The following is a 22,916-nucleotide window of genomic DNA, read 5'->3' as shown; positions in this document are numbered from 1 at the left end:
AGTCTGATTAGGCCGGTCTCCTGGAGACAAAGAAATCACCACCCACTACAGCATAAATGGCTTCTACTCCCCCCTCTCTCTCTCAGCTGCCTCTTCATGTTTAGATAGCCCAACCCTAGGGTGGGCACGGCTTCCTTGATTACTCCTAGTCTGTCCCTTAAAGGGCAGTTACCTCAACACTGATGCCTTGGTATAGATTTTTTGAAGAAGGGACGATATCTTTGCCAATCAATGGTTTGCCCATGAACGTGTTGCAATTTTTAGTTAGTTGGACATATTACGGTATTGTGGTTTACAACTCAGCCACCTTGGGGATTGACTGACTAATTTTTGCAAATACTGTCCTTGTAAATTATTTTAGGTCAAATTAATACCCAGTGTAATTCTACTGGCTTAAATGGAGTTATAGTTGAGTGAATTTGGTCCATTATGTTTAAAAAATCTTGGATGTTTGCCAGAAAACAAATGTTTAATCAGCTATGTTTTGGTCCTCCACACTGTCAAGATTAAACAAATGAATAAGCAGCATAAAAAACCCTGGAAGTGAACTTTTCTATCAAGTCCATGCAACCAAGCTGCAGATTGATAATTGTTTTGTACACATCTCCTGGCTGAAGAATATTAACAGCTTAAACAACCTGGGAAGCAAAATCTTGGGCAATGCGACTGTATTACTAGATGAATTTTTACAAAACTGGCTGCATTCAAAGGGATGTTTGCCCTGAAAAAGCTCTCCTATAGCACAGTTATTCTAAGGTTACACAAAGTCTGATAAAATAAATAGAAAGGAGATACACCTAGTGCTCTAAAACTCAAAAAGATATTTGCGATATGTCTTAAAATTTTTTCTAAATTTCTAGCCATCCTAGAGTAAAATGAGCTGTGTTAAAGTTGTCCAGCTGCCTGCTGAAATGTTTTTTGGAGTCAGTGACATTTGAGTTGCCACTTTTGTCCAAATATGCAGCAAACCAAGCAAAATCTGATCATTAGGCATTTCCAAGATTTTCAAGTAAGAATAAATAATAACCAACTAAGTTGAAGTTGTTTAGAATGTACCTTTTTAGAGTCAATTGAAGTCCCTGACTCTCATGCACTGTAAAGTTTATCATAATCTACTCTGACTTTCATCCCAGAATGCAGCTGGTTTAGTTATGCATGCTCTTTTTTTGTCAGCAGTCTAACCATGGAATGATACTAATGACTCTTTTTTCTTCTCACATCCCATTTTTTTCATACCTCTTCTGTCCACATCCTCCCATTTCTGTTTTGTTTGCCCTATATGGGTTTTGACCCCCTTCAGTGTGATCAAGATCAGTGCATTCAGAGCACTAAATTCGTTTTACAGGCTGCTGCCACACCACTACTACAGAGTGAACCCAGCATAACTAGTGAAGAGCTACCTTTACCAGGAAAGACCACTATCGGTGCTCCTTGTGCCACGCTAACCCTAGGGCAGCCGACACCACCGTCCTCCATGCCAAATCTCACATCAGAAACAGGTTTGACAGACATGATACCATTAAAAGAGGAACATGAAGGTCATCAGTTTCTCACTCCTGAGGAAGCTCCATCACCTCCTGGTATGCTGCCAGCAGGGAGCCCTATAACACACAGCCATACCATGCACGTCCTGAGCCTAGCCAGCCAAGATTCATTGCATGAAGACTCAGTGCGTGGTCTTGTGAAGCTTAGCTCAGTTTGACCAATTTTTATTGATAATATTATACCATATCATAGCGGTTGTACAAATGTATACCCAACAGGAAAGACTTTACAGTACCACTGTAAGACTCTAACATGCCTATATAATGAAAACTTTCCCATGTAATGGAGTTTACTAAATGGACAAATTATTTTTTTCAATGGAACTATGGCATTCTTTTGACTGAATTGTTAATGGTTCTGCTTAGATGGTGACTGCTTCTATTTTTTAAATAAAACCAGGAAAGGTCAGTAATCCTGCTAACTGAAGATCTGGGTCCAGCAACTTGTAGTTCTACCTGTAGGACGGCCTTTGTTACAGTATAAAAAAGAGAGGTTTTTGGATGTAAGTGTCATGTTATGCATTTTATGCTCTTGTAATACACACTTGTTAAGGCTTACCACACTTGTGGCCAGAATGATCTGCACTTACATGTTATGCTACTAATATTTGAAATAGAAAATAACCATTCCATTTGTTAATACAGAAAATGACTGCAGATATGGATTTGCATGCCACGCTAAGGTATGTGTTACAGTGGTGTTGGTATTAAAAGAGAGTGCTGCTTTTTTATTTGTGAGTTTCAAAGTGCTGTTTCATTTAAAGACGGTGCAATAGATTAATTTTTTCAGTTTATTAAATTTTATTTTAAATTAATCAGTGGTGCCTAAAATATGGAGGCTACTGATTTTTATCATGCTACATATCATTTAACCTTCTATTTAATTGTTTAGAATAAGGTATTGTGTTGTGCTATGCCACAGATTCTTCCACTCCCTTGTGTGATAAGATTACCTGCAGACATCCAATAAAATGATATCCTGTTTCTTTGGATGCGTACAGTTATCCTTATACAGTTTACTGGAAAAGAAAAGTCCCATTTGGATGACTTAGTCTAGGGGGGGTTATGGTTTTTTTTTTTACTTTGATACATTTGCATAATGCGCCCAGAGCCACAGGGAAAATCTGACCATGAATTGTTTTGCTTTAGTATTATGTATAGCTTTGTATAGACAGTCTGTTTTGATAACACAGTGTTTCTACAGCAAACCTGTGTATTAAGTACAGATACTTAATATCTGCTTAGGACCTAAACTCCTGGATGTTAGGCTTCAGAAGGAAGAGAAAAGTCAATGGAGTGAACCTGAACAAACAAGCGATACACTGTAGCTGCCGTCTAGTTATAAGTTTTCATCTGTATATTTTCATCCATTATTTAAAATGGAAATATTTATATTACAAAGTTGTTCTATGCTTCAGTTTGTGATTAGGGAAAATAAGAGTTATGGTTTATGGAAAATATCTCCACTCAGGGACAATTGAAGAGGACCCTGCGCATAAGCTGAGAGAACTCAAATGTTGTAATTTACTGTATCTGACTTGTTTTTCAGATTCTAGGATCCGCAATAATCCCTTCTCAGGATAAATTAAATGCAGAGAGTCTTTCCAGCAAACTCAAGATATTATTTCAACTGCAAATTGCTATTATATCAAATGTTTCCTTGATCGATCAATAAGCATGACATTTCTGCATCATTGAAACATGGTCATTCACGGACATCAAGTGAAAAAAATTGCCATATTTTTAAAAAAGAGCACAATAAGCCTCTTGGAATACAGCCATTTATGCTATTGAAATGTCAGATGACACGCTAACAAGAGCCCTAATACTTTGAGGTTTTGTAACCAATTTTATTTCTCTAAATGGTGATATCACCTTTCACCTAGTTGTAGGTATAGAAAATATAGAAGGAAAACTTTGATAACATCAACTGATTTCTTGGGTCCCATTTCACAGTTAGTTATGGATGGACTAGATGACCTTTTGAAGTCCCTTCCTGCCCTAAATTTCAATGAGACTATGCATGCTCCACCATTAACAGTGATGGTGAGTCATTAAAAAGTTTGCAAGCTTTCACATAAGGGGATATAGCTTCTCAGTTTCTTTTCCCATTCAGTCTCGCAAGGTTGCTCAAAAATTCTTATACAGATGTTCTCTCTCTTTTTGGGTATGTCCTGTCCAAAGAAGAACTCCCTTTGTTCTGGATTCCAATCCACAGCTAGACAGTCAGGTACTATGTCAGATGGGGCAAAAAAATTTAGCGAGATGGTTATCCATGGATATCCCCCCTACCAGACTAACAGTAATAGCTCTGGTAGGGGGAAGGAGAGTGTATTACTTATGGCTGGGATTTTCAAAGGAGCCTAAGAGAATTAAGTGCTCAAAGCACATTGAATGTCAGAGTTATTTGAGGGCATCCAAATAATTATAATAATGCAACACAGTGTACTCTCACCTCTCAGAAACACCGAAGTTTGTATTCTTAACCTAGCCTATGACAAATGTTTATTACAAAACCACTGCACTGTTCGTATTCTTTTAGAGCTGAGAACAAAAAGGGATGTTTCATCTCAAGACTGTATTTTGGATGAACTGAGGTTTGGGATGAAGCATTCATAGCACCTTGTCACATTTTATTTGCTTTGGTTAGTGTTATCAGCCTTCCCTGACATAAGCACTAAAATTTTGCTAGTGAAAAAAGGAAAAAATATTTATCCTTTGCTCATAGTACTGAACAGTAAGTGAAATATTTCTGTTTTTGTTAGTAGAAGGGAAAGTTCTTTGAAATCAGTTGCCACTATGGGAAATTACCTTATAACCTTACAGAAACAATACTTGATTGAATAAGTGAATCTGTAGCTAAGTGGGTCTTAATATTTTATTAATTCTACAGATATCAGTGTACCGAGATTGATTGTCCACTATGTGAAAGAACAAGTAAGATAAATATTTTACTGTGGTATTACAACTTCACAGCTATTGAGCTAACTCTGAGGATCACCTTTATTTATAAATTCATCTGCTTGCAATTTCACAGGAATACCCAAGGCATCTCATGCTTACAGGAAACTCCATTTGGTGGCAACATTTGTATGTCCTTGCCACTAGCAAGTAGTACAGGCAGAATCACATCAACTGTATGGCTGTGATAAGGTTTATAGTGACATTCTTACGTAGGAGAAAGGGTTATTGTTCAGGGTTTTATGTTATTCCCCAACTGAAACACGCTGTTCACTCTTCACATTTAAATGTTTAAAATGATAGAACATCACTTTTAGAACCTTTTGCTTTTTCAGTGCTGGAGAGGGAGATAGAAAGCCTGACAACAGAACTGAAGTACTGTGAATACCCATTTTAGAGCCATTTATTCATTCAGATGCCAGTGATATGCCTTTTTTTTTTTTTGCCCTTTGTTTATAATCTTTCAAGATTGTATATAAAGATGATAAATAGATAGTGTATTTTTACCATTACCTTGTTTTTATTTACAGGTTTTCATATCACCTTAATTTAATTCTAATCTCCTTTCCTTCCCCACCCCAGAGTTTTTGTTATGGTGGCATCTCTGGTTGACACTATTGACTTGTGAGGACATCTGCTGGAAAATACCGGAACTGAATTAATTAATTGTTTCTATAATTATAGTTCTCGATTAACAGATTAAAATCAGTGACTCCATCAACAGAATAACTGAAATTCCTGCGTAGGGCATCTCTTCTGTTTTACTTTTTCCCAGCAGCAACTGCTTTCCAGCATATGAGCTCCCTCAGATGGAATTCACATACACATGTGGCACCGTTCAGCAAAGTAACTTAACCATCCCTTGTACTGCAGGATTCTTAGCTTTGATTGTATTTTGTTTGCATTGCAGAGCACAAGGACCAGAGATTCAAAATGATAATCCAGGGCCACATTGCTCTATTTGCTTCTCTTTGCATATTTTGCTTTCTCCTTTGTTGTTCTTTTCATTAAACAATTAGTACATTATATTGAATTAATCTTATAAAAAGTTTGAATGTTCCTCATACTGATACCTTCTGATTTGTATAAATGCAGAATCTAAATTGGAAATTGATGTTTACAGAAAAGTAAATGTATGTTTTTACTAAAAGTACCTATAAATGTGTAGAAGTTCACTATGCTGGTTAATCTGGCAGCAATTTTTTCCCCTTTCATTGTTTTTTTTAATAGTTTTTCCCCTCTAGGTGGGTATACAGTACAAGACTGTGTACAATGAAATGCAATCCTTCATAAATAAGATCTGTTTTTAAAAGGCTTCTTTTTCTTGTTTTCTCAAAGACCTCTCTATTTTTAAAGTAATTTTATATTATTAATGATTAAACAGTAATGTTGTTCTCATTGTAATAAATGTCAGAGATGATTGCATTTTGTAAATCAGTGAATCCTTTATCAACTTGCGCATTGTACATGTTACTGATAATACAAGCAAGATGTATTTCAAAATCCAAGTGATTACTATGTTAATTAAGCCATTAAAAATTGTGTAGAGAGACGATTAGATGCTTTGCAGCTGGTCTTAGTAGATGAATGGGTCAGGCAAATTGCAATTATTTTCAGATCTCATAAACCTCAGGAATTACATGCAGCATGATTTGTAAGGCAGATGACCAACTTGTGATGCTACGAAGATTTTTCCCTACATAAATCTTGGCATTTACAATAGATGCATTGTACAATATTTGAAGCTTTAAATGAACAATTGTCTTAATTGTTCTCGACACCACATTACTAACTGTAGGAGCAGCACAGTAGTAACCAGTAACAAGGAGCTACTGAAAGCTGCACTTCTCATCTGTCAATATATTTAGGCTCTAAAATCAACACAACTTGAATGTTGCATGTAGGAAACTGTGTTCCTCATTCTACTTCTAATTTTTAGTGTGGGAGGGAACTACTATCATGTTAGTAATGGCGGGGGAAGCAAACTCAACAAGATCTAGATCCTGAACAGAAATATGTTTATCCATAAGACCCACACTGTCAGTTTTTAACATCTGTTATCGAACAACTGATTTAAAAAAAAAAAACCATAAGTGGAAAGAGAGCACATTTCTGTCTTTCCTCCAACTTCAGATATAGTTGGGCCTTAAATATGAATGAACCTAGTACATTTAGCTTCTACATATGTAGGTATAAACCATCTATAGTGGGAATGTCCCAGTTTTCAAGGTCCATCTGGATCAGCTTTACAAAAACTTGTGTTCTGTCTCAGCTTTTGGTTGCCCCTTTGGCTGCCCAAAGGAGAAATCCTCCAGCTAAGACTTTGCAGTTGACAGCAGGCTGGCTGAGTACATGTGCACCTCAAAGACTGCCACCAGAGCAGTCACATGTTGCCAGTGAACTCACCTGACAATATCTTGAGCCTGCACAAAACCAAATCAATATGGAATCTGATTAATTCTGACTCTATGTTGCAAGTGGAAAGTCTTCATCCGATTTAGTTGCATTTCTCCCACCTGTCCTGCGTCAGATAGGAACAGAAGCTTGCAGAAGGGCAAGAAGGGATGAAATGGAGCCTATTTCTGGGGTAAAGTAGGGAGGGAAAGCAAAGGACTAAGGGGATGCTTGAGAGAAGAGTGAATGTAGCAGAGAGAGAGTGAATGAATGGCAAAAAGAAGGAGATAGCAAGAGTAGGAAGAAGGGAGATGAGAAGAGTGAAATGAAGGCTGGAGACAGATGGAATGAACAGAGAAGAAAGTGAAGAAGAGAAAAAGGAGGCAAAGCCTAGAAAATAGAATACGAAACTTCAGGAGACAGTGAGTACAAAGGTATTCGAATACTAAAGTGAAACAATAATGTGGAGACAACTATAAATAGAGAAAAAAGAAGAGGAAGAAATAAGGTCACAGTTGGATCAGAGGACACATGAAAGGAGAGAGAAAGGAGGACCAAAATCCTCCCATTAGGACAACCCTGACCTGCATATTCATTTAAAATCTGCTGAGCCTGCATATTCATTGAGAAATAAATGAGAATAAAGTTCAGTACGTAAAGGAGAACAGGTAAAATCCTGGTCCCATTGAAATCAATGGGAAGTTAGTCATTGACTTTAATACAGCCAGGATTTCATCCCATGATTTTAAGACAATAGCTATAGGTCTGATATTTTATATTTCATATCGTTAACGGCTGTTACATTGGCATAATGGGGTTCCATGTTTGCTTCTCAATTTTGTCTAGATGAGATTTGCTCACTTGGTAAGGAAAAAGGTTTTCTTTAATTACCATTCTTACAAACTTAACCTAGGACCTGAAATTCAAGCTTAGTTCCTCTGGCTTGTGCATAATCATGAGTAAAGAGTCTACAGATGGGATTTAATTAACTGTTCTATTGATGGTGCACAAACTAGAATAGAATATGGGTCACTCTCTGTTCACTTTGCTGTACAAACAGAAGTAAAATTCACCAACAAAGTACTTAGTTAACCCACAGGTAAGGTTGCTCAGTGGTAACTTTTGCCCTTCCAAAAAGTTGAGTTCAGCTACACTCAAGCCTCTCCTCTGAAAACCAGGAAATACAGTTAATGTACGTGCCAATGCAACCTTAACTCTGACCCTTTGAAGCTGGCAATAGCCACTGGGGGTTATCTGCATGTCCTCCAGTTGCGTTCACTGAGTTAGGTCTAGCTTCATGGAATGGAGGGTGCATTCGTTGGAGCAGCGTGGCAGAGCTTTCACTGTGATATGAAAAGATCTGAGGGAACCCTGCCCATGTGGAGTGGGGGAGTCTGAGACAATTATCTTGCTCTGACTTCCTACCTTCCCCTTGTGTGTGTGAGCAAAAGAAAGAAGTTCAGGTGTACCTTGAGAGACCCAGTATGCCTCATTTCAGTGCTAAGTTCTGCAGGTTTTGTCAAATAATGGTGCACAAGGGTCTTTCTGTGGGATTTGTCATCAGTGAGGAGGGATATGAGAGTGGTCTGTGGATTTAATGATAGGTAGGTGGAAAGTATTGTTAAATGCCATTCTCTGTGTAAAGTTGCAGGCGCTGTAAAGGGTGGTAAAATTTAGCAAATGTGGTGGTGTCTCTGGGCCAGGCTAAGGCCTTGGCTACATTGGTGCTGTACAGTGCTGCAACTTGCTGCGCTCAGGGATATGAAAATGCCCTTCCCCCAACGCAGCGAGTGCAGCGCTGTAAAGCGCGAGTGTAATCAGCGCCTGCAGCACTGCACGTTCGCTCGCAGCGCTGCAAGCTATTCCCCTCAGAGAGGTGGAGTACTTGCAGCGCTGCGAGAGAGCACTTGCAGCGCTGGCGGCGCGACTACACTAGTGCTTCACAGCGCTGCCGTGAATCCGCGAGTGTAGCCAAGGCCTAAGTGTTTGAGGATAGACCAGGTGTAGGTAGCTTCTGTTCATCCACCTCACCTAACACAAGTTTTGCCTTAGCAAAGAGCTCATTTTAGATGGTGTCCTTCAGGGGTCCTATGCCTATTTCCTGAATGTACTGCACTGAAAAGGCAGAGTGCTAGTATGTGTGTTATAAATGTTTGGGGGCATCGCTGTATTTCTTTTTCAGAGGTTTGAATGTAGCTGAACTTGATGTTCTGGAAGGACACAAGATACCCCTGTGCAATCTTGACTCTACATTGCATAGCTTTTGTGGGTTAATGTCCTGGTTTTTGAGTAGAAAGCGTAATGTTATTTGTAGAAGACAATGTTAACTGAGGCAGCTGTAGTTATCACCTGGGTTTGAAGTTGAGGTGCAGCTGTGAGTAGGTAATTATAAAGAATGCTAAGTGATTCATAACTGGTCATCCCCCCTGCAGTGACGGTTATGGTTGTGCTTTGAAATTTTTGAAAGGTGGAGTTGCTGACCGGGCCAAGAGCGAAAAGGTAGTCATGGTCCATTTCAGAGTGTTGAACTGTGAGCTAAACCTCTCCTTCTAGTCCCATGAAGGCATTAGCACTTAGAAAGGGATTAGCAGTTTAAAAGTAGTTCCTTGCTCTCTGGCACACTCTGCTGCTGTATGCATATTACAGGCAGCAGCTTAATAGCAGGTCATGTGCATCCTTGCTGATGGGTGTACATCTCTCCCTACATCTGGGCCCTTCGCTCCCACAATGGCCACCATCTCCAGCAGGGCCTTTTCCCTAATGCTGGCCAGCCCCCTTAGATTCCAGTACACACATAGGAGGCCAGGGAGAGGGGCTCACACCCTTACCCCAGATCTCAACATATATGTGGGGATGGGGAGAGAGGTTCAGACACCCCAGATCCTGGCATACAGACACATCTGGCACAGATCCTAACACGCATCTCTATATATCGGCCCTCCCTAATCCCTGCTCTATTTGCTGCAGCCCTAAGCCCCTCTCCTGGCATTCTTCCAGCCCTGGCACTGCTGCAACACCTTTTACATTCCCCCTCACTGCTTCAATCCCCCCATATGCCCTAGTTTGGCACCAAAAACCTTATAAGAATCTAAAACTCTTGTGTGCACTTCCTGTTAGGGGGCTGAGTATCAGGAACCCGTTGACCACCTTCCTCTGATGACACTTGGTTCCATTGTTCCGGAAAGACGATTAAATTATCTTAACTGCCTTTTGTCTTGCCTGTAGTTAATCAGTGCTGGCACTATGCTATAATAATCCCCCTGGTGAAAAAGTAGCAACATGCCTAGCAGTCATTCTCACCAATCTTCACAGAGCGTTTTGTAATTTATTATCTTTCAGAAAATAGTTAGAGCCCCTTCAAAATTAGCAGTACAAATTAGAGATGTAAAATATTAAATGGCTAAAGCAGTCAAGACCGGTAAGCAGTCTTATCGGTTAACCCATCCTAACCATTAACCCCCATCCCAGGGCAGCTGGCCAGCCCCAGTGCCGGGGCGGCTGACTCCAGCCCTGGCCCTAGTCCAACTGGCCAGAGAAGCCCCGGCCCCGGGCCGGCCAGCCAGCAGGAGTGACCCCAGCCTCAGGTCAGCTGACTGGCCAGAGTGACCCTGACCCCTCTCTCTTTAATCAGTTAATCAATTAAACGATATAATTGTAATTGTTTAAATAGCTAACTTTTTCAGTTATATTTACATCCCTAGTACAAATTAGCAGGGCACATATCCCAAAAGTACAAAACTGCCTTCATAGAGGAGATAGTAGCAATATGCCTACAAATAATGCTCAGATTTCTGCCACGGGTAGAGTTCAAACTCACAGCATATGAATGTCGCTCAGGTTTAATGGTCGCAGCACATCTCTTTGAGCCCCACCCAGTTACTGTGACAATGGTCTGGCGCTGGAAACCCTAGTGCCTAGGCTTGCTGCACATGCACATTTCAACCTCATTGGCTCTTGAGTTTTAGCACATAGCATTATAGAGAGCTAAACTCTTCCTTTAACACATTTTCAATTTTCCTTCCCCAAATGAGCAATGGTTACCATGAACTAGCTGAGATAAATGTTGAGTGACTGCGATCACATGCGGAACAATTAGAGTCATGATTTAAGCCCCTGTGGTGTGCAAAAAAGTTTTATTATAAGAACGTCTTGATTTTGTAAAATGCTGTTTTGGGGGGAGGTATATTTCAGGAACACCGAATGACCCCAAATTTGGATCACTAACACTATTCAGCACTCCTATGAGCCAGCAAATTTCAAGACAGTCTGAGTAAGCATGTGGATTTTAGAGCACTTGGAAGAGTTGGCCTTTAAACAGACAGCACTGCTCAACTTTAACTATGGTGGAGCTGGCACACCTCTATAATGTAGTCAAAAATTATTTTTGTCACTAAAGCACATATAATTCAGAATACACATAGAGAACAGGCTTCCTCAATAAAAGGGGGATATTTTATATAGTCTATTTTCTGACCACAACCACACTTAAAAATAATGTATGGGCGTATTGGAGGGGAAGTGAAAATTTTTCTTAGTTTTGAAATTAAATGGTGTTGACCTTTACAGAGGTGCTACTTTGCATTTGAATACAATGCTAATTACAAAATCAATTGTACAGTAGAAAGATTTTATTTCAACTTCTATTAATCTGCTTCATAGATGAGATTAGAAAATATGTATTGTTTTAACTGGATTGAATCTAATGATTTTAACTGCAATAGGGCATTTTACAATATTCATATTAGCTTTATTGGTGAGGACCAGAACATCTTGACTTAAATCTTGGCCCCAGTGAAGTCAACAGGAGTTTTTTCCATTGACTTCAGTTGGTCCAGGATTTCACTTCTTATATGCGGTTTCAATTAAAAATTCATCAACTTCTAGGGTGACCAGATAGCAGCTGTGAAAAAACAGGATGGGGGTGGGGGGTAATAGGTGCCTATATAAGAAAAAGTCCCAAAAAACAGGACTATCCCTTTAAAAACGGGACAGCTGGTCACCCTAGCAACTTCCATACTAGTGTTTCTTTTTTGAGTGCTTGCTCATGTCCATTCCATGGGCAACACCTCAAAGAACAACAGTTACAAAAGGTAGGAAACCATTTGGGGGTTTTTTAGGGTACCATTGGGAGACTCTGATTCCAAGCCTCTGTGTAACAAGTTGCAGTATTGGGACCTAACTGAGGAATGACTTATTCAAACTAGAAACTTGAGGCAATGAGTGTATTTCCTCTTCCAGTGTCCTAAGTTTTTTCCATTTACTTCAATGGCAGCAGAAGGAGGCAGCAAGTGTATCCTAAGATTAGTTTTTTGCAAGTCTAGGACTGGTCAGTAATCAGAGTACAGATATAAAATGTCTTTTGGAGAAAAAAAATCTGTTCTCAGTGACTGTAGGGAAACTGAGTGATCAGCTGAATCTGTGTTAAGGAAAACAGGAAATATTAGTCACTGTTCTGGATTTCATCTTACCCTGTATGAGCATTGCCATATTCTTACAAAATAATACTTGGCTGTTTTGTAGCTACATGCAAAAAAAAATGCTGAGGCAATTAGCCTCTTGAAATGAATCTCCAAACAGGCCCTGTAAGTATTTTAATATATTTATAGCAAACAATAGTAAAGAACATATACTATAAAATGAAATAATCTTTCCTTTTTAAGATGACTCTTATAACTTGCAATGAATTTTAAAAATCTAAGTGCATGTACTATAACTTTGTATGAAACCAAAGCTTTGTGTTTGTCTTCAGGGCTCTAAAGAATTTTTGCGAAGATATTTTCCTGGCAGAAATTCCATGTGGGTCAGAGGACATGGACAAACCTTGACCAAACATAAGCAAATCTCATTAACCAAAGGATTTAAAAAAAAAAAATTCAGTATTTTTTATCAGGACAAGTTTTATATTGGCAAGTTGTACCATGCCTGAATAATATTGATCATGAAGAGATGTAGGTTATTTTTAATTGCACTACCATTTTGTTTGAGCTGTATTTACTGAGTAAGGTACAAGGAGACTTAAGGTGCATTTCTATGCTAAAAAGTAACTGTGAAAAAGACTTTGTGAGGTTCCGATGTTTATTGCATCTGAATGATATTCAGATCAAATTACAAGTTAAAAAAAGTTTTCTAGTAACTATCATCCTGCATCTTCCCCATGTGATCTGAATGTCTTTCTTGTGTTCTTTTTGGCTTGTGTATGTCGACATCAGTATCTCTGGCCTAAGGGGTGCTGTTGAGATATACATTCCCAGATTAAGAGCTTGTTTACATTTAAAATGCTACAGTGGTGCTGCTGCAGCTGTGTTGCTGTAATGCTTCAATGTAGTTAATCCAGCTCCCCAACTGGTGGTTGCTTAGTCAACAGAAGAATTCTTCTGTTGACCTAGCACTGTCTACTCAGGGATTTAGGTTGGTTTAACTACACCACTCAGAGGTGTGAATTTTTCACATCCCGAGTGACATAGTTATGCTGACCTAATTTTCTAGTGTAGATCAGGCCTAAGATTCTGTAAGTGGAATTTAATCAGTAATTGTGTTAGCGATGCATGAGCCAAAACAGAATGCAGGTAGCTCTCTCTTAGCTGGGTTGGCTTTGTGTGGCTAAGAGGAGTAAAGAGTAATAAAATCTTATTTTTGTCACTAAAGTAAAATGACTGAATTCACACCGAGATCTGTCATATTCGAGGTTCTGTTTTGACATAGTCACTTTTCTGACTCCCGCCACATTTGTTTCCTGTATTTAAAGGTCAGTCACCTCCACTGCTACAATCACAGTGTCTTCATCTTTGTCTTCTAAGACCTGCACAGAGCACTAGAAACCAATCAATTTTAGGTCAAAGCTAGAAGAAGGAGGAGTAAATCCAGGCCCCTTTTCCTCACTTTTGAGACTTTACACAACCATGTTCCCACCTATTTCTCTACTCTTGTCTCCTGCTCAAGCTGCATCACCTTTGCTTCACCTTCTCTCACTCTTGTCTCCAGCCCCCTAATACACAGCCTGACACGGCTGGACAAATCATTATGTGGTCCAGTCTATCATGTTTGCTTCTTCTCTTAGTCCTTCCTTAAAAGTAAATCACTTCCAAGAGGTTTATAAACCCCCAGCGCTTTTCTCCACCCTCTCTATCTTTACCTCCCACTCTCCTCCCTCATGAACAACAGAAAATCATAATTATTAAACTCAGTTTTTTTTAAATTGTTCATCCAGCAAGATGCACAGTTACTTTGATTCATTTTCTCTGGTTTTGCATTACTTCTTATTCTCTTTACCTTTGTTTTTGTACTGTCTATTTAAATTGAAAACTCTTTGGGTTGGGAATTTGTCGTCTTATCAGTCTATAGAATGCCTTGTATTGTTAGATACAAACAATCATAATAATAATAGAGGCAATGCATGTTGACAGATATCGCAGAGGAATCTACAACTATCTATGGTTGCTCCAAACCAATGAGGACTACCACATTTTAGTGTAAATCCCTGACCTATTGACTGCAGAGAATAGTAATGGTAATGACATTGCACTGACAACGTGACAGCGTTAATAGGTCCTGGGATGTCATTTCCAGACAGTGCTTGTTGTTTATACTATTTAATGTTAATCTAGATACAACTTTTTAAAAAACTCTCACCTCTATACAAGTTCTAGATGCCCTGACAATTCTCCTCCTTTGGTGAATAGTGACTAATGGAGACTTTAGGACGCTCTCCAGTCCAAATATAAACCGGCCTCTGAAAAATTACTGGGTCTGTGCCAATTGATTTGTATTGATACTGCCTGATCTTTTACATTCTGCTAATGGGTGTAAAGGGAAGCCAACCCTGGAAGAAACCAGAGTAAGTGGGCATGCTGGTGAGGAAACAGTATCAGCCTCCCCCAATCCTGTAGAACCCCTTAGCCCCTCCCCAAATCCACAGGCCTTTGCGCTCTGTAGCTCTGTGGGACATGCTGGAGTTAGTGCCACAAGATGGACAGTATCTGCTGTGTCATTTCCTCTCCCCTTGCCTTCCAGGGTTTGCCCCGGGAAAGATGAGGCTGATGCTGTCAGCATTATCCTCCATGCTGCTGTCCTCCACACAGTGTACACCTTGGCAATATGGGAGTTCTGCAGCAGCTGGAAGTAGTGGGACTTTGCAGCAAAGATCCTCTGTGTTAATGTCCTGGTCCTCTATTGATGTCCTGATCTATGGAGATTTCTCACAGATTGGGGGGAAACCTGTTAATTAGTTGAGTGTCCTCATCTGGAATACTGTGTGCAGTTCTGGTCTCCCATGTTTAGGAAAGATTTTTTTTGTCTCCACGCACAACACAAACACTGTAACTATACTACACAATTACATAGATATGCAAATATAATATATTTGTATATAAATAATAATAGTTTACAGTCCCAAAAGAGAAGAAAATCACTGCCCTGAATATCTGAGGTTATAGTTAGACTGTCCCTATTAAGTCTTCCTGTTCTACACAATCCTGTTAGAAGCAAAAACTTGCTAATATTACATTAAATCAGTGTTCACTTAACTAACCTGAAGCGACATTACACAAATGGAAGGTGTTCCCTCAGTTCATTGGTGAATTACAGTGTGTGGTTAAGTGGGGCATGACTCTTTAAATTTGATACAGTCGCCTGATATCTAAAATGTCAGGAGAGTGAATTCCAGTGGCTTCCAAACTGTAGTCTATAGACCACCAATGGTTCTTAGACCATATGCTGGTTGTCGATAGACAGCTGGTTTCTTGCATGGTGGCTGACTCTTTTCCTTGTTTTCAATTGCCACACTGCACTTAAATAAATAAATAAATGTTTTCCTGTTACTCCTTTTCTAAGTAAGCAGTGGTGTTAATTGCCACAGCGATGTTATTCAATCCCCAATGGAAGGGGAGGCAGTCTCCAATACAATCTATCTTTTAGGATATGGCCTGCACTATGAAAAGGCTTGAATGCCCCTGAATTGCATATACAGTTCCATAAAATGTGGTTTCATAACATTTCAGTATCTTTGAGTCTGATGCAAAGAGTGAAGTTGCTAAGTCAGATCATTTTAAAATTTAACTGAGTCCCATTCTCTGCTCTTTCAGCATCCATGGGGACAGACAGATATTGTATTCTTAGTCACAGAAGACCTACTTGCAAAGTCTAAAATTGTATCGGCTCCACTGTACTCATATCTTTCAGAGTCCTGAGAGGTGCACAAGGAGCTCAAATATGCTGAGAATCTCTTCATAACTACCCCTCAATGGCAGTTGAGGAGTTCCCTGAGGCAAATTGCCATCAGCTATGAGGACTTGAAACTCACATTCTCAGGAGGATTTGAATGGAGTCCTTCCTGCTTGTACCAATGAGCTGAAGTGCCAGAGTCTTGGCTGCAACCCAGGAGCACCCAGTACAACTCTAGAGGGAGGGTGTGCAAAGGTGCCTTTAAACCCTCTTTGCACTCCCCAAACCTGTGATGCCTGTATAGTGTGCTCCTCTGTACATATAAGGGCTGTGAGCATTTAGGCTGTTCTAACCCACGCTACCTGCCAGTGTCTTCAAGAGTCTGATACAGCAACTCAGGATTGCCTGGGTGCAAGTAAGCCCTGGTCACAGAAAGGGGAGTGTGGTGTAGGAGACCCTACAGCATCATTATGCCACTGGAGAATTACTCTTCAGTGTGGAGATCCTCCAACAGCCAACTGCATTTGGCTTAGTTACAGATCAAAGCAATCAGCACAGCCCAGAATCTGGGCCAATCTTTTTCCATGCATTGGGCTGGAACACAAGACCAAAACACAGGAACATTTTACTTGAAGTCAAGCCAAAGGTCAAATAAATCTCAACATTAGCTTAAGGCAGCAATATTTTCAATTACATTCACTCTTGGCTGGCAGGAGTGAGTGTTGAAAGAGTCCCACAATTGTTCAGCAGTAATACTGAAGTTCCAAGATTTTCCTTACCAAATATGTAATGGTAAGGAACATTCCTTACCAAATGAGAAGGGAAGAAATGAGGCGACACTTTGTCCTTGAGGACTAGACCCAATCTTCTCCAGTGTGGACTATGGAATCTCTCTTGAGAGTAATCTTCTAAGTCCCCATAACTATTACCGCTAGTGGGTTCTGAAGCACCGGCTCTGTAGAAATCAGCTTTATGAATAAAATGAATTTTGATCACATTCATCTATCAAAAGGTAAGAAAAACCTATGCTCTTTTCTAGATTAATCTAGGATGTCACTTCAGGAAGAATTAGCCTTTACCGTTCTACATCCTTCTCTGTCACTAGTACAAACCCAGAAGAGTTGCTGTTATGCAGAGAAACTTGAGTGAGGCTGGAAGTTTGCTTCCACTAGTAATCAACTAATGGCTTCAACTCTTTCATAGGGAACCAGGTTTAAAGATTTATTTCTTCTAATTTAATTCCCTCAGAGCCAGGAGGTGGCATTCATACTGGCCAAATAAATCATGCAGGCTCATTTAATCAGGTCTAGCTCCAGGCACACTGGAGATTGCGTAGAGAGGTTTCTGGAGACAGTTTAATTTCTTTAGTTTCTGATTAAAGTAATCAGGAGACTTTTAATTAGTGTTTCATTTGAAATGTCTCAGTGCATTTCATAAAACATAAAATTGATGCAAACAGATTGAAAGTAGAGCTGCAGGAAACTTCTGCAAAAGCTAGACATATAAAATGTGCCTGCTTTTAGGTTTCATTACAAATGCAACTTAGGACTTGCCAGACTGGATCAGAATCTAATCCAGTATCCTGTCAGTGATAGGGTCCAGCACCAGATCATTCAGAGAAAGGTGCAAGAAACCCTGGAACAGGTAGTTATGGAATACCTGCCTCATGAAAAGTTTCCTCTGAACTCCAGTAGTTAGAGATTGGCATAAGCCTTGAAATGTGAAGATTTATATCCTTTCCAAATCTTGGGTTATGGCTGTGGTAGTCCCCATCTTTCCCCTCCCCACCATTCTAACTCTGCACATTGTTGTTTATCCCTATAAATGTCCAGTCTGATTTTGAATCCTGCAAGAATTCTTGGCTTCAATGATACCTTGTGGCAGTAAGTTCTACTGCCTAATTATACATAGCATTAAAAAAATCCTTTTGTCAGTTTTAAATTTATTGTCCTTTAGTTTTCTCAAAAGGCTCCTTGTTTCTATATTGAGAGATTGGGTAAACAGATACAAAATGTATCCCAGGTTTCTATATGGTTTAATTTCACGTCTGTAAGTGGCCTCCAATCCATCAAGTAGAGATTGAGCACCTAAACTTCCTAAAAGTCAGGGATGTTTGAGGGTGAGCATTTACTTGAGCCAACAGAGATTAGAAACTAAAGTGAGGTGTCTATCCTGTCATATGCGCCTGTGGGGATGTCTGAAGTATAATGTTTTATCTGATAAATTACAATCTTGATTTGGTGTAGCCACAGTACAGTGTTAGTGTTGATTGACTGGCTTGGCACAGTAAATAGTTTATTGCTTAGCATGGTCTGCTGCTATCAGTAATGTTAGATATTTCAGCAGTGGATCATCTGACCCCACAGAACTGAACTACCTGGGGGCAAATTGGATGTGTCTGAGTCCATAATTAAAAAGATCAGTATCATGCGGTGACTGGCCTCTTTAAGCAGGAGCAAGATCCAATTCACCTGTGAGTAATTGCCTGCTCCCCAACTGGGCTTTAAGGAAGGCACCTGCACCTTATAAAGAGAGAGACAGCAGGTGGCAAAACTGTAAGGAAGAGTGCTGAGTGAGCTGGGGGGAGTCCAGAAGGCCTGGCCTAGACAAGAGACCTATTCAATCCTCTGACTACAAAGGGGGAAGACTACTGGCCTGGGAAAGGATGTGCCCAGGATGAGCTGTGGGGAGAGACTGAGCAGAGCCTGGGAGGAATGGAAACTGTGCCTAGTGAGGAAGCTTTGAGCCAAACAGACCTCAGGGAAGAGGGACCAGTCAGAGGTGGGGGTGGAAGAGACTGGGCATTGTTTTTTGGCTTTACTGTGGGTTTATTTTATGTTGATAAACCCCTTTCATAGAAACTGGTTTGTTATTGGATGTGAGCCTCTGAATTATTCTTGAGCACCTGTTAAGGGGATGTTGAGGCAGGGGGCTCTACTGGTCAGATAGGCCCCTTGACAATCAGCTAGAGTGTTTCTCAAATGCAGCCACAGCCTCCTGGGCTGTGATGAGGGGGAGGGGTGCAAAGCAGCAGCCCCTCTCCCAGGGCTGCCAGCAGTAGTTGGGCTCTGCCCCCCTCCAGAGACATACATGCTGGAGGTGCAGGCAGCTGGTGAATTCCCCACTTTCCTGGGGGTTAGGGAGGCAGGCTCCATCCATGCAGTGGCAGGCTCTGGCCCTAGGCTCACCATCCCCTATTCCCCCCACTGTCCCTGGGGCCAGGGCCGGCTCCAGGCACCAGCTTAACAAGCAGGTGCTTGGGGCAGCAGGTCCCTCACTCCCTCTAGGAACGAAGGACCTGCCGCCGCTCACGGCTTTTCTCCCCCCCCTTGCCCCTGCTGGTAGCAATTGTGGCTTTTTTTTTTTTCTTGCTTGGGGCAGCAGAAATACTGGAGCCGGCCATGCCTGGGGCCTGCTGCCTCCCTGCCAACCACCCCATCCAGGGCTTAATCTGTCCCAAGGCTGAGTAAGTCTGCTGTGAAAAGTGATATTAACAAACATCACTTTTCACAGTAGAAGACTTACCAGCTAGCAAGTCTTGGGGGGAGGGGAGAGGAGGGAAGGGAAGAAAGCACAAAAGAAACAACAAAAAAGACAAGAACATGTGAAGGACCTTATTTGTGTTTCTATTCTGTTTGTCTAGTAAAGAATACAGAACTGTAAAATATTTTTATTAGAGTCTGAAAAAACCCTACATAAATATGCATTTGTTTTTCATAAAGTTAAATATTTTAGGAAAAATTGTCAGCATGGCCATCAGCAAGAGTTGGTGACCACACTCTGAGGCCATCAAAAATTTGTTGGGAGAACCCCTGAGCTAGTACATAGCAGGCAGTGATGCAGAGTTGGGCATTTTCTTAGTGTAATTTGCTTATTTACAAAACACACACAAGTCCTGTTCCTTAAAACAGAGGTGCTAACAGCTTGCATACAGGCAACTTCCCCTCGCAGAAACCTCAAGTCAGGCACCAGTGCCCTTTGCCCAGAAGCAGCTGCTTGAGTTTTCTCTCTCTAGAACTCATATCAAAGTCAGTTGCTGAGCAAAATAGTTCTCTTCCTTTCCAATCCCTGAGTATTTCACATGGGGAAACCCATCAGAACTCCCCAGGGACCACATGACCTTCAAAGGTGAACATGGGTATCAGGTCTCCTTTAGTGTAGCTGCTCTGCAGTACAAAGGAAGCTCAGACCTTTAATGGCCCAATGAACTAGAGTGTTTAAACCCACTTGATCTCCTTAATGGGGTCTGGCTGTTTATTCATTAAGACCCCTCGTGGACACCTTTCAACATAACATGGGTGCCTCCAGATCTGCACAGGTTTGCACCCTCTCATGCCTATACCCGGTGTTTAAGCTGGTCAAATAAAGAGTACCAACACCTTTCTCAGCAGTTGCACCCTCCTGTCTTTATTTACAGTATTTTATGCAGTCCCCACTTCCCCTAACACTGTCTTCTGGCCCCTGAGGCTCACCTCAATTGGTATACAGGCAGCAATCCAGCCCTTTTGCCTCTGCCCTGGCTAGCCCCCTATTGAGCTTTTCCCAGGGCTTATATAGCCCTCCCAGTCCTCAGCCCAGCTGTCTCTAATTGGCTCAGCCCATTACTCTGAGCCCACCCTCATTAGGGCCTGCAGCTGGGCTCCCTACTGAATGCCTGAGCCCCTGCACTTGGCCCCTCTGCCTGGCAGCAGGGTGCAGGCAGCCTTTTTAGCAGGGCATCCATGGTGTTCACCTCTGCCCTGCTACAAGGGGACAGATTATCTCTTAATATGTGTTTTGTACCCAGCACAAGATGTCTGCATTCCTGATTGAGATCTCCAGGCACTGTAATAATAAATCCACCACCATAATTGCTACTAATTGAAAACCATTTTGTCAATCTAAGTAGCGAGGCCAAGGATGGAATGGGCATAAGACCTGAGCTATCCTTTCATCTCTAGCAATAAACTGTTCCAAACTTTTTTGATAGTATACTTGACAGGGCAATATGAGGTAGTTTACATTGACCCTTCCTGTGCTCTACCTGTCCTGTGCAAAAATTGGACGTAATTCTCCAGGGATGTAAGTCAAGCACTTTTCAAGGACCAATGAGTTCCCCATAATTGCTTATTTCAAAAGGAAGAAGAAACAAGATAAAATTATACTCAGTCTTTTTAGCAACCTGTTGCCTGTGTTTTAGTTGAGTAATCACATCCTACTCTAAAGTACTTTATTCATGTCAGTTTTGATGCCAAGAACTTGATTTAATAGGAACGTTTATTATTTGGCCTTGGCAGAGAACTTCTCCATGTAGGTCAGGATTTGTTTTGCATGCTCACATTATAAACAATAGGAGGCCTGAATGTGTATGGGTTGAGTTTACATAGGTGCATATTTGCACACACAATTCACATGTGAGAACTGAAACATGAAAGTACCAGGCTAGATCCCCCCGGCAAGCAGAGCAGAGAACACAGCTCCTAGAGCTGGTGCAAAGGTGGCATACGATTCACCTGGTGCTTCCCCAGTCCTGAGCCAGCAGTGTGCCAATGGTTTTGATGACTATTTACATTTTTATTTCTGTGAAAATTTTGCACAATTTTTAAAAAATGAAACATGTCCATTTGAAACCTTTGTGAAACTTTAAAATTTTGAATTTGTAGTTAAAAAAATATTATGATCAGTTATAGTCAGTGTCTTCAAAGTTCAAAGAGTCACTGATATCTTCTGGGAAAGTTTGCAACTGTTTCTCTTTAGAGAACGTTTTCTTTTCCATAATTTTTATTACCAAGGACATTTGTATGACCGGAAGAGCTTTGTTTGTGAAGCATTGGTCTATGTATGTTCCTGGAGCCATGGTCTCCTTTGAGCTTGTCAGCATTATTGTTTATAGGCTCGTGTGGGAGTACTGTCAGCAACATCCAGATTCCAGTAGTTAGGGATCTCCTCCCACGCCATCAAACCAGAGCCACCACATAATTCATGAATAGATAATTTTTTTAATTTAGGTTTTACATATTTTTTAAAATATAAACAGGGCTCAAGAAAATTGGGTTTGGTTTGTTGCTTTCTTTGGGACAATGGAGTAACAGATCTGACTTTTTCCTTCCTGCACTTGTATATGTAATATGTAAACTAGCAATCTCTACATACTGAACATGTATTTGGCTTGGCATCGTTCTGTGTTGATGTTTACTGATAGTAGGGATACAGTGTCCATGTAAAAACTGAGTGAAATAAAGGGTTGCTAGATAGTGGCATACTAAATGCAAAGGGGGAGCAGGGAGTTTCTTGGAATTAAACTGTCTTCCCCTGCACTGCCTTCCACCAATTGGGGTTTGAGGAGATATGTATAGTAAAAAATAGATTGTTGTGGACATTTTGAAATGTGTGTGTTATCATTCTGCATTTACTGCTTCTTGACATTCCACACTTCTGCAGTGATGCCCACAAGGGAAATAATACAAGGCCACTGCAGCTTCTCCTGACATCTGCAGGCCTCTCTGGATCTGCAGGTTATGTGTCTTAGATGTCTGACAGGCTCCACAGTTGACAGGATTTCTCATATTCCCTCATATTTACTGAGGCCCTCTCATCCCTGCTTGATATTTCTGACAAAATCATCAAACATGCTCATGCTCGGATGCCAGAGAGATTCTGAGGATAGTCCTTTACAGTTCTGATATATTACAAGTCTCGGTGATCTGCCATTTGAGTTCAGACTCTCTTGTATGTGTGTAATTATAGAAAAATCCAGCAGTTGTCACGCAAGCCCTTTGTTTTAGCTCTAATACCATCATCTAATTTTTTTGCTCTCAGGCTGGGTTTCTGTGAATCCATGCCGATTCCAACCAAGACCAGAGAGGGTACTGATTATTC

At 40.7% G+C, this 22,916-nt stretch overlaps 1 protein-coding gene across 7 annotated transcripts in view; it reads left to right on the top strand.

Annotated features, from left to right (window-relative positions):
* LOC117874810 (probable palmitoyltransferase ZDHHC14) overlaps positions 1–22,916 on the top strand; it is a 343,602-nt gene that overhangs the window by 175,241 nt on the left and 145,445 nt on the right. Inside the window, exon 9 of one of the 7 annotated variants that reach the window (XM_034765324.1) lies at positions 1,301–6,055. The exons of 5 other annotated variants lie outside the window; for them this stretch is intronic. In XM_034765324.1, coding sequence (XP_034621215.1) covers positions 1,301–1,702 — 402 coding nt within the window. In that variant the 3' untranslated portion in view covers positions 1,703–6,055. Of the gene's footprint in view, positions 1–1,300; positions 6,056–22,916 lie in introns of those variants that run through there. One more of the 7 variants, XM_034765325.1, reaches the window with a different exon arrangement.

This window comes from Trachemys scripta, chromosome 3 (assembly GCF_013100865.1).
Source record: "Trachemys scripta elegans isolate TJP31775 chromosome 3, CAS_Tse_1.0, whole genome shotgun sequence".
NCBI lineage: Eukaryota > Metazoa > Chordata > Testudines > Emydidae > Trachemys > Trachemys scripta.
Note: the sequence above shows the minus strand (reverse complement) of the source record. Positions and strands in the feature narration are given on the sequence as shown.